Source organism: Macrosteles quadrilineatus, unplaced genomic scaffold (assembly GCF_028750875.1).
Source record: "Macrosteles quadrilineatus isolate MER2022 unplaced genomic scaffold, UCM_ALF_1.0 Scaffold_3__2_contigs__length_128488019, whole genome shotgun sequence".
In the NCBI taxonomy this organism is placed as follows: domain Eukaryota; kingdom Metazoa; phylum Arthropoda; class Insecta; order Hemiptera; family Cicadellidae; genus Macrosteles; species Macrosteles quadrilineatus.
This window is the reverse complement of record NW_026542596.1, coordinates 16,695,817-16,708,917: the sequence shown is the minus strand read 5'-3', so window position 1 is coordinate 16,708,917 and position 13,101 is coordinate 16,695,817. Positions and strand designations below refer to the sequence as shown.

General features: G+C 36.1%; 1 protein-coding gene across 1 annotated transcript in view; it reads left to right on the top strand.

The window, feature by feature from the left end:
• The window catches only part of LOC128990841 (vacuolar protein sorting-associated protein 41 homolog), a 36,029-nt gene extending 23,285 nt beyond the window's left edge, over positions 1–12,744 (top strand). The window contains exons 13-19 of the mRNA XM_054413455.1: positions 629–827; positions 1,301–1,441; positions 3,776–3,912; positions 6,785–6,884; positions 7,721–7,765; positions 8,065–8,147; positions 12,539–12,744. Of these exons, the coding sequence (XP_054269430.1) occupies positions 629–827; positions 1,301–1,441; positions 3,776–3,912; positions 6,785–6,884; positions 7,721–7,765; positions 8,065–8,147; positions 12,539–12,601 (768 nt within the window). The 3' untranslated portion in view covers positions 12,602–12,744. The remainder of the gene's footprint in view (positions 1–628; positions 828–1,300; positions 1,442–3,775; positions 3,913–6,784; positions 6,885–7,720; positions 7,766–8,064; positions 8,148–12,538) is intronic.
• The last annotated feature ends 357 nt before the right edge of the window (positions 12,745–13,101 follow it).

Sequence of the window (13,101 nt, the reverse complement as noted above, 5' to 3'; positions counted from 1 at the left end):
TTTTCGCCCGTGTGTACTGTTAACCAAGTGACAGCCGGTCTATGCGTAAGATTCAAATGTATACCTCGGTCTGTGGCAATGACCGCGGCGTCGCATCAGTAGCGAACGTGTTAAAAAATGGACTTTGTACATGCATTTGGCCATTTAACACTTAAGTGCTTCTAAATATTAAATGTAACGTTAGAAAATCACATGTATTTTTATCGCACCGTTTTCCATTCTTCACTTATGTTTTACCTCAAAATGTCTTTAATAGTTTGATTAAATTTACATATAACAATAGATTCATTAGTTTGAATTAAAATCTTAAAACCTTAGACTTTTCAACAGTATCTTTTAACAGGTCTTTAAAACTATTTATTGCCCTAATACCAGTTGAGTTACTTGGAATTCTTGCCATAAAATGCAGTTACATGCATGCCATTTGCTCAATATGAAATTTAATTTATCCTATCCTGTTACTACAACCGCTTAGTAATGAGAAATGCGGAATTCTACCTTTTAACAGGACTCATTGAAAAATTTTTGTTTTCAATCTAATGCAACTACAAGCCCGACAAATTAAAAAAAAATATATTGTATTACTATAACCACTAAGTGTTAACAATGCGAAGTGAATTTGTCCTAGTACTTGGATGCCCTGGACCAGAGGAAGGATATAAGATCTGCAGGTAGGAAGTACCATGGGCTACTTGTCAGTCTGTACGCAGACTTTGCCAGAGAAAAACTGCTGGCGTTGCTGCGCCGCAGTGACCACTATCCAATACAGGAGGCACTGACCATCTGCAAGGATCGCTGCTTCTACCCGGAAATGGTCTACTTGCTAGGTAACTGACTATCCAATCACTTGCCTTACAGTCAATCCAACACAGATGTATAGAGTAAACATGATATAATGATGCAAGGTTTTATTGGTCTACAAAACTATTCTGTGAAAAAGCAAACAATTTGTCCTGTCTATATCCGTCAGCTCTCACAGTTTTCTTACGTTCATTAAAACAACTGTGTTGATTGTAACTTTTTTAAGACTTGATTCTTCAAAACTTGAATACTTCGCAAACAAGGTAGATTTGTGGAAGTGGCCCTATATAGTATAATCTCCACGAAGCCAAAACTTGACTCTGAAATTTCCTTATGAAGCAATATGGTGTTTGGCCTTTCTGCTCACACCGTTTGTCTCGTAGAAAACAAGTCTCGTTTTTTTATAGCCACACCTCATACTACATCAATAACTCTGAATATATAGACTGAAACCACTTCATATTGTTTGAAAATGTATCTCTTACTTGGTGTTCTGTAGGGAGGATAGGCAATACCAAGGAAGCTCTGGAGCTCATCACACAACAGCTGGGAGATATAGAGCAAGCCATAAGCTTCTGTAAGGAACATGACGACCCTGATCTCTGGGAGGACCTCATCAACTGCTCTCTCAAGCGACCTGGTACTGTAGTCTTCATAAGTGGGAAAAAACTTTGTCTACAGTTGTCGTACAAAGTTGTATTTTGTTCACTTAAATTTGTTTTCAATACAGAACTTTGTCCACTACTGCCATAGATAAAACATAGTCCCTTAGTAGATTTCCCATCCTTATGGAACAACTGAAGCCAATTTTATTGTTAGTTCTGTCCGGTTTTCTATCTGCCACTTGTGCCTTGTGTTGTGGTGGTGGCCATCTCTTCTAAGTTTAAAATCATTAAAATTGTTATTAACCCTAAAGAGACAAACATAAATATCTATTTTTATGGTATAACCTTTGGATCACTGATTTTTACAACAAAAGGTTTAAATTACCTGTATCCTTCAAGTGATCCTCGATTGTAGTTGCTTGACTACAGCTGTTTTGTGTTTATAAACACATCTTCAGGTCAATGTTGGGATAAATCAATGCAACATTGACCTGAAGATGTGTTTATAAACACGAAACAGTTGTAGTCAAACAACTACAATTGAGGATCACTTGACGGATACAGGTAACAAGGTAACTTAAACCTTTTGTTGTATAAATATATACATTTACTACAGTCAAAATACAATATATACGTATACGTACATATATACAGACCTCAAACGACTGCGGATAACCAGGGCTCGGATAATCAAGAGCGTACTGTAGCTGCACTAGTAGCATTCGGCTGACTGTGGTATTGGTGGCATAGTAGCTCAGTTGGCTAAGGCGTTACACTGACAAGTAGGGATGGACGGGTCCCGAAATTTCGGGAATTTTTCGGGAAAAAAATATTCCCGATTATCGGGACGGGATTACATTTGACTCGGGAATTTTTCGGGACGGGATTTGGTCCGATCGTCGGCGACTTTTCCACTTCGCGAGTGCCGATAACGCCGTTATTGCGAGCGATAGGTCCGCGAACGCAGGAGACGAAGTCATTTCGACGATTACGCCGTGACCGCGGAGTCCTACCGACGACCGCGCCGTGACCGCGAGTCATACCGACGATCGCGCCGTGACCGCGGAGTCCTACCAACGATCGCGCCGTGACCGCGAGTCATACCGACGATCGTGCCGTGACCGCGGAGTTCTACCGACGATCGCGCCGTGACCGCGAGTCATGACGACGATCGCGCCGTGACCGTGGAGTCATACCGACGATAACCCCGTGACCGCGAGTCATGACGACAATCTCGCCGTGACCGCGAGTCATGACGACGATCGCGCCGTGACCGTGGAGTCATACCGACGTTAACCCCGTGACCGCGGAGTCATACCGACGATCGCGCCGTGACCGCGAGTCATACCGACGATCGTGCCGTGACCGCGAGTCATACCGACGATCGTGCCGTGACCGCGAGTCATGACGACGATCGCGCCGTGACCGCGAGTCATGACGACGATCGCGCCATGACCGTGAGTCATTCAGACGATCACCCCGTGACCCGCGAGTCACAAGTTTCTATAGGTACCTGTAAATTGTTACCCATTTTTTGGTTTTTATAGATCAGTGCCACAAACGGTAAAAATTGATTTCGTATGTCTTTTTTGGTAACTGCAGTACAGTACTTTTTTTTATGCACAGAAAAAAATCCCGTCCCGTCCCGTCCCGAACTAAAAATTCAATCCCGTCCATCCCTACTGACAAGTGTAGCGTTGAGGTATTTCTACATGCACAGATTCAAATCCCGTACATTTGCAATACATACTAAGCTCTACAATGTTCATGCTGTTAATAATGTGTCAATAATGCTTTGCTGGCGCAAGAGGCCCACCTTAAATAAACGGTGTATGGCTTGGATAGGAGTTGACAGCATTATTGAGTTTAGTAGGGATTGCACACAACACCTGTTTTGCTACTTTTGACATTAGTATAGAGAAGGAGGACACACATTTTTCTTTTTTTGTTTTTATTTAGTTAAATATGGAAATGACGATTAAAACTAATATATTGTAAAAGACATAAAAGGATATAACCTACAAAAGTATATTAACAGAGAAAAATATCAAAATAGGCTTAGGGCTTAAAGTGTCCTTACTTGTAAAATGTTGTAAACAAACAACAAAAACAAATATTTAAACAAAATACCCCCGCCGCAGCAAACCTGCAGACTAAGCAAATTTCCATTTGACTGATTGGATTTACACTGAAATACTTAATAACTTTTATACTTTTCTTTGAAATGGCGACCATAAAGTGTCTAACCATACTTAAAAATATAACATTTATTCCCGATTTGGTAAAACGTATGGTAAATCCTTGCGTGTAGACCTGCCTTAAACTTGGTAATATTGTTGTGTAATGTTTTTTTTATTTTTCATTTACAGATTTCATAACGTTTTTACTCCAGCGAATCGGAACTTATATAGACCCTCGTCTTCTAGTTCAAAGGATAGACAACAGTCTTGCCATTCCTGGTCTGAAGAATTCTCTTGTAAAACTTATGCAAGACTATAACTTACAGGTATTTCAAAGTGTTTGTTATAATGTTTGAAATTTTAAAAATATGATGTTTTGAACCTATTAGGTGACTTAAGGCAGGGGTACACAGAGACAGATGGACTAAAATTTGCTCCCCATGTTATCAAACGTGGCAACTGGCAACACACACACAGGAATCCATCCGTCTGCCTATCCATATCAAGCCACAACTAGTTAGATCGTTCTAGAAGTTTAAGTTTACCATCATTCTAGTTATGGCTTGGATGTCACCTGTCGGGGCCGGTGAACCTACCAAAATGTTGTCGTCTTTCTGTAAATACCGGTACCATTGTTTAAATGTATATATGTTTGTGTCGTGAACTGTTAGTAGTTTTAACCAAGTGATCTCCATTGGACTGAATATTTCAAACTGGCCCGCTCAGGGCCGGTTCTAGGAATTTTTCATAGTTAAGCAAACACCCGAATCAGCGCCACCTAGAATTCCCCCCCACCCCATCACCCATGAACATAACTTAACCCTATTTGATTTGTAAAATTGTTTCCCCAAAAATTTTGGGAAGCACTATTTTATAAGTTTAGGTTAGAAGAATACTTGCAATAAAAGACTTTTTTTCAACTACTGTTTATTATTCACAAAAATTTAACAGTTTTACACTTTTACTTATCATATGTACACTTTAGCAAAACCCAAAGTTAACAATTTATTTCTAAATGTGAAGTCAATTTTCACAGGATTACTTGGATACGATATAAGTTTTTATGGTACTTTCCTGTTAAAAGGAACATTCATTATTATCGATGATTTTTTTCTCGATATATCGATATTTTTTATGTTTTCCGATCCATTAAAAATAGACAACTGATCTTGTTTAGGCTAAAATACTCGATTATATGGATTAAGAAATGAAACTGTTCTAAGCTAACCTTACATAACCAACCAAACTTCCTGTACCATTTAAAAATTCCGTTTGATAATAGAAAAGGCAAGTTAAACACAGAATTTTTAAATGTTACACAGCAAGTTTGGTTAGTTATGTTAGGTTTTTTTTATAACAGTTTCATTTCATTATTGTTTGTTGATACTGAACAATATTTATTGTAGTTGTCAGCTGATATGTTTCAATTTGTTAATATCGATATATCGAGAAAAAAATCATCAATAATAATGAAATGTTCCCTTTAACAGGAAAGTACCGTTTTTATAAAGCCTATTACAATGAATAACAGGGGTGAGTAATAAGGGAAAGAAGGGAGGGGGAAGTTTCTTGCTGTGACAAGTGGCGCTGCGCGCTTATCTCGAGCATGAGTCAAGAAATGAAACCCACAGGCGCCGCGCTGTACACTGCCGAGCGTCAGCTCACTACAAATCGAAACTGTAAATAGTGCAAATCAATGCCTTGAGTCCTTAAGACATAAGACATAAGACATGTTTATTTCCAGTAGACATATTATAAATGTATTGGAAGAGTCAAACATTTTTCATGCAGAGCAGTTGTCAAATTAAGAAGTAAGTTACAAAGTGTGTCCTTTGTAAAGTGCAAAGTGTCCTTGAGTTGAAGTGCTTTACATTTGAATTGAACGCATTTTTCAGGTGCTGTTGGTACAAAACAGAATAAATTCCTTTGGTGTGGTGCTTTGGATACTTGAACTCTGAGCAAAAAAAAAACAAAATTTAGTTGTTCACTTGTCAGTAAACGTGTTTCCAATTTTGTCTTCTGAAAAAAATTTTGTCCCGTTGGCGCCACTTTTTTGTGGCGCCATATGCGACCGCGTAGTTCGCGTATGGGTTAAACCAGCCCTGGGCCTGATGATGGTACAACTTCGTGCCGAAACCTAGGTTGCACCAGCCGACATAATTTGAACTGGTGACTGAAGGTATTTAATAGGGATGGATGGGATTGAATTTTTAGTTCAGGACGGGACGGGACAGGATTTTTATTTCCTTCCTGATTTCCAGGACAGGATATTTTCCTGTGACTAAAAAAAAAAGTCTTGAGTATTGCAGTTACCAAAAAAGACAAACAAAATCAATTTTTACCGTTTGTGGCTCTGATCTATAAAATCAAAAATGGGTAAAAATTTACAGGTATAGAAACTTGCGACTCGCAGTCAAGGTGCAATTGTCGAAATGACTCTGCGGTCACGGCGTGATTGTCGGTATGACTCCGCGGTCATGGCGGGATCGTCGGTATGACTCCATGGTCACGCCGCAATCGTCAAAATGACTAGCGGTCATGGCGCCATAGCGGCAAGATCGCCGACAATCAGATCAAATCCCGTCCCAAAAGATTCCCGAATCAAATGTAATCCCGTCCCAAAAATCAGGAATATTTTTTTCCAAATAATTTTCCGACCCGTCCATCCCTAGTATTTAAACCATTATACTAGTTGATATGATTGAGTTAAATGATTATGTGAGTTGGTAGCGTCACGGACATCAGGCCCAAAGGCAGCAATGTCTTGGGGTTTGGATCCTGTTCACTGCTGCTATGGGTACTTTTTATCAGTAGAGTTCACCCTTGTACTGTACCGGCTCACCCCTGGCTTTGCTGGATACAATCCAGGCATAGGTCAATAGCCGATGTCGACAGGCAAATGCAAGGTTAAAAGAGGCCGCCAACCTTTTTTAAATTGTTGTTGGTCCAATTTAAAACAATTTCCTTCATAGACTCGGTATGCCTTTTTGGTGAGTTATAAGAGTTTATAATTTTGTTTTATTAACCAACAATTCATATATTATTTTTTACTTCCTGCAAAGTTTGTTAATCTAGAACAGCCGTGAATTTCAAACTTGATGATAAATATCAAAGGTAAGTTCAACGGAACTGTTAATCTTCTTTTGATTTCAGCCCTGAAATTCTCTATTTATCCTTAAATTCATCTATTTTTTCTAGGTGTCAGTACAAGAAGGTTGTAAGAAAATATTAGTTTCTGACTATTTCAACTTACATGAACGCCTTGTCTCTATGCAGCAACGCGGAGTACTTATTGACGGTGAGTCTTTGACATGTGATGAATTGTATTGTTTATGGCAAAGAGAACTAACCCATTATGCTCCCATTCAGTAACTAAACTAGCCTATTTATCATGTTGTTCCTCATCTTATGAACACAAAAACCTTTGTATTTTAACACAAGTTTCTAGAGATAACCACCACCAAGCTTGAACAGAACGCCTTATTTTAGTTGCATCTCTCATAGAACCCAGCCGAGATGTCAACTGTTGGTCCTCACCCACCACAGTTATTTTTATTGAGTTATGCTCAAATAGATAGTTGTAAGTTAACTCTGGTTGTGTTACTCTTGATAAACAATTTATACAAATGTTGATACTGACTGTGTTGTTACATATTCTATCTTGAAACCATCACATCCTAAACTTAAAAAGGCTTGCACCTTGCACCACCTTAAAAAAAACTTGTCTCAAAACCAAACTTAACCTATGAATAACAAACATCCAATACTTGGTTATAATCTAAACCGTGCTTAAATTTAAATACAGGAGTTTTCAACATTTGAAGTTATTTCAGTATTTTTTAGATTTAATGTTTTATCAATAAACATTGATTTCTTCACTGTTATGGTTTAAACCCATTACCGACCCTTGTACCTGATTTAACTTAACAAACTCTCTCTCTACACTTGATAAAGTTCTGGCCTACTTGTACTTCTAATTAGCTATCCTGTGTTCTACAGTTCAAAATCCTGGCCTGGAGCATTTCCTTGAAGAAAACTGATTAAAATTAAGTTTGATTTTGAAAAGGACTTAATTTCATTGGTTCTTGAACAGATGAACAAAATGTTAGGAGCCTGATGAATATTTTTTTGCAGATGACTACTTCTGTGGAGCTTGTCATAGAAAGATAATTGTTAAAGGTGAGTTTTGTCTTATTCACTAGTTCAATAATAATCTCACTCAGTTTTTTTATTTTTATTTTTTTATTTTGTGTGATAAATAAACCTTTTATTTAGTTTATTAATATGTGAAATCAAGTTTGGAGGGCCATGAAATATGTTTTTTATGCAAATACTAAGCAAATGAACTTGCAGTGTTATGAACAGTTAGCATTTTTAGACCAAAATATGACCTGATTACTTTTTAGAATCAGCTATTGTTTAAAACCACTCCAAGTATTGTTGATTTTACATAATTTAGTAATATGGTCCTTTTGCAGACACTAGTCAGACTAACAACATAGTGATATTCTACTGTCATCATCTGTTCCATGAGGAGTGTCTTCCTCCCTTACAAGTTGTGGTAAGTGGTAAATTTGCGTATAAGAAATTGTAAACAAACATATCGGTACTTATATGTGAATTTATTTATCGTAGTTGTAGATAAATGATTTTCCACTACCAGAATGTCAACAGCTCAAAAGACTACATTCATAAATACACCAGACGTTGAGAATCTGCCACATTAGGTAATCCAACACTTCCTTAAATATGTCATGGCCAATCTATGCTCAATTCTAAAACTAAAATTGTGTTAAAACTGCAGTCCCACAGATTTGTAATTGGGGTTGTCAGTAGGGTTTCATAAGTACACAGTATATGATATGAAGAACCATGTCATATACACACTATGTTTTGCTTGATTGTCAGTTCAGCATATGTTGCAAGTGAGTTTAGGTACATTTAAACTTATGGTAGGCTAATAGAGGTTACTCTTAATGTTATTCAGGCTTACTTGTTACAGCTGTGTCCAGGGGTTGGTAATTATCTAGATCAATTGACCTTTTTAGGTTTTAGGTTGATCAGTACTGCATTTTTTGTTTTGGTAAGTTTTTTGTAATGGGAAACACTCTTGACACCACAATTAATTGTCTGATTATCAAAGTCAACTATATTTAGATTAGTCATGGTTTACTGTTTTAAAAATAATCCAAACAAATCATAGGAGAAACAAATATGTGTGCAAGTATCCGCCAGCCTTCCTCATTGGGGGAGCAACTTTTGGGGTACCTCAGGATGTGATCATGACGTCACTTGACTATCGTATCGCCGCAGGATTATCGATTGTAAAACTCTCGCGATGTGACTTTTTTCCACCTGAATGAAGAATTATTAACTAAATAAGGTTACTGTGTCTTTTTGATTTTTTTTCTTTACATAGCGGATATACGTTTTGCTTTTCCTTTATATGTCATTATATTAGGTTTATATATAATAGTTTTGCCAGCACATCTGAAAATATGCAAACCAACTGCTGTTCTTTATACAATAAGGTTTCAACTGACTACCTACTATAAGACCCCCGTTCGTATTCGAAAAAAGTTCACTAACCAGCATGATCGGGCTATGGGAACGGGGGTTTATGGTGGGTTTTATGCAAAAAACATAAAATTTAGCAATTTCTTTCCAAACCATTTTGTAGAGCTTAAAAACAAATAATTTAGTATATTGAAGCGTTATTATGCGCCTAATAGTTACAATGAAAACTCCAAAAAATTGTAAATTTAATACTCCCAGGTTATTTTTATGGAGGATAAGTAAACTGTTGTAGTTTGCTTGATATGTTGATCGACTTTGGAAAATGCATTTATTTCATACTAAACTATTAACATTAAAAAAAAAAAAAACACTTACCCTCTCTGTTACAGCAAACCTAAGTACTCGTTAAACTAGACTCTAGTTCTATTTAAGTAGAGAATAAATGTGATATTTTTAAGGAGACATTTTAGTGTAAATCCAATCAGGTGAATAGAAATTCGCTTATTCTGCAGGTTTGCTGCGGGGGAGGTATTGTACCTAAAGGCTTACAGAACTATCGTATAAAATTAGAAAAAAATTGCAATAGTGTATGGCATAAAAAAAACTATGGTCTAAAGAGCTCTTGGAAAGAAATTGTACTGTACTAGTGTATGAGATTAAAACACGTACGGTCTTATGAAAACAAATAATTTTATACAAGGATAACTGAAAAAAATCAACACGCAAACTATGGTTTTTAAGGGGATGCGGAATACTATCCCCCGGAAAACTACCCCCCCAGGTGAAACGTGACGTCACAAAATCTGCTAACTAACCAATATGGAAGTCGTGTCCGCGACTGGAATACTATCCCCCCTAGACAAACCATGCTATGTAATTTTAATTTTAATTTGAGTAATTCCGTTGGATAATAGAAAAGGCATGTGGTGAATATAAAACAGATTTTCGAAATGTTACAACAAGTTTGGTTGGTTAAGTTAGGTTAGATTAGAACTGTTTGGCAACTAAATTTGAGTGTCCGTGACTGGAAAACTGCCCCCCCCCCCCCGGTCTCTGACGTCAATATGACGTAGGAACCTGCTTGGGGGGGTAGTTTTCCGGGGGGCAGTCTTTCGGCGACCCGTTTTTAAAACAAAAAATGTAGTGACCCAGAGGTAAGTTCCGTGATGCGCCCGATGGAAGGTTAAAGTCAAATATAACCCCCTATGTAGGCCTACTTGAAATGTTTAGTTCCTTCAAAACACCATTAAGTTATTAAGTGACCTTTATGAGTTTAAAAACTTTTGTTATTTCTAAGGAAATAAATAATATTGAGAATCATTCTATGATAATTAATTTGGAAGTTATGTGCATGCAGGTTATAGCTATGGATTCTGACGTTATAGGCTAATTTTGTTTTTGATTGTGTTATAACTAAATTAGCTAATTTTAATCTATATATCTAATTCCGTAAGCCCAAAATTTTACAATGAAATTGTGAGCGAACGGGAGGCCGTAGAAAGCTGGGAGAGGTCTCATTTTAAAGGTCTGGGCATGAAGTTTTGGGGAAAATTATTCATTTTTCTTAATTATGCACCAAAAGGTCGTTACGTAATAAAATAATTTACATTTAAATAACATGGGAATCCAGGTCATGTCTGCTTTGGTTACTTAAAAACATGTGGTTTATTTAATTTAAATCATATGGTAATATGTACTGTAATATGTATACTATTATAAAGCTGAAATATAGACTTTTTCCAGGGTCTGGATTAGTTAATGGAATAAGATTAGTTGTGTTAGGTATGTCTGAAAAAAGTGTAAAGTTAGAAGTAATTACTGGAGTAGGCAAAGGGAACATATTTTTCATGCCAAAAATAAAACTAACATCAAAAGATCCTAATATGCCGTTTAAGTTTAGGAATTCAATTCCTATTGCGATTAGCTTTCGATATTACTATAAATAAAGCGCAAGGCCAAACCTTCAAAAAGTTGGCATTTATTTGAAAAAAACCCGTGTTTACCCATGGTCAACTTTATGTAGCTTTTAGCCGGTTAAAGTTGCCAGATGATGTTAAAATAGTACTAGAACAAAATAAAGACCAAGGGTTCGATTAAAATGGATACTATACTCTGTTGTTTTCAGAGAGATTTTGTTATAATTAGCATTATACAATTTGGAGGATGACATTATCTCTATGTGTTTTATTTAAGTGAATTTGTCTATATTCAAAGGAATTGATAAATATTTAATTAATAGTCATGAAGATTATTATTGAAAATCTTCCTTAGATGTATATAATGATTAGAAAGTTTGTATTATTAACACACTACATGAACAGTCCTTTGGAATCTATATTTTAAACAGAACAGACATCAAAAAATTGCATTATGCAGGTATGTAATAACTTTTATACATATTATAATATACAAAAATTTTAAACGATAATTCAAGGTAGGGTAACCCACGAGACTAATAATTTGTACAAAATATTTACTAGAATATATATATAGGGGCTATTGCCCCTACAAGCCACTAGTTAAAATGTAATTACAAATTATTTTTTATTATAGACCTAGGCTATGACAGAGGTAGTGGCCAAAAGATTGGATAAAGTTTATAAGAAGTTCTTCACTTCTTCACTTTAGGAAATAGAGCAATAGGAAAGACCTAAAACTTATAAAAAAGTCCATAGTTTTTTTATACTTAAGGCCTATTTGGGAACAAAATACTAGTTTCCCAAAAATGGGATTTTATTGCAGATTTTTAAATACCAGGACGATTTGCCTATGTTATTTTTCAAGTAAAGTAACCTTTTTGAAAAACTATTCTGGCATTTGCCTTAACGATATAACTTAATATAACGATAGACCTAAGTTTTTAGACAATTAGAACTCTTTTTTGAACCATTTAAACTAAGTGCTGTAGGTTAGTGTACCCTGCTGCAACTAATAGCCGACTGAAACAATTTTCACAAATGTATAGGCTACTATTGTCAGTACTGACAAAGCTCAATACACCAATTCAGTGCGGTTACCAGCCACTTAATAACATTGAAAAACACTTGACCTGAAGTAAGTCCATTCAGTTGGTGATTGGATGATTAAGTTCAGCCAGTTTTCAAATATTTTATGTTAAAGACATTTGTTAGACTTAAAAAGTTCTATCAATTTTACTGAATATTGCATGGGAATTCCGTGCCATAGATAGGTTTATAGTTATTCCGATACAATCTACACAGCAATAGCAGTATCAGCAACCAACGGGCGAACCACAAACTGCTTCTTTCAATCGTTTGACAAAACAAAAACAACTTACGAGTACGACTACAACCGCCCATCTGGTTTATATTGATCGATAGTTGCACTATTTTATGACGTCATGATGACATTCTGAAGTATCCCAAAAGTTGCTCAACTCATCAATGACATTTTATAGTTTCCTCCCATTTACAGGTCAGCTGTGTCATCTGCAACTCCCAAAAGAGCAACTCCATTTTTAATTCAGCCATAAAGTAGTCTCTCCAGATATCTTTGGCTGCCACCAAGTCACCACCATTCATTTGTACTCATTAATAAACTTTAATTGAATATATTGTATATAAAACATTTTTATCTAAGAAGACATATTTACAGTAAAGTTACATTAAATATTTGTCTAATTTGTGACCCTTGATATCCTACGCATATATGTTCTAAATATTTTATAATGTTTTGTTTTACATTAACTCTTATTTCCAAACTGAATCTATCAGGACTCCAACTATCTAAATTCCTATCATCCAGATCACCTTTGCAAGGAGAAATACAATTAAATAATTTTTAAATTAATTTTAAACGTCTTCATCATTAAAGTGGTTTAAATACCTGTAATGTCGACAATCCCAAGTGGTTGTGAAACAACTAGTTTCGGCTCATAACGGAGCCATCTTCAGGTTTTCCAAGGACATTATCACTTCTTCCGAAGGTCGTCAAAGTTCACAAATAATTTACATACATTAAAAACATTTAAAAACACG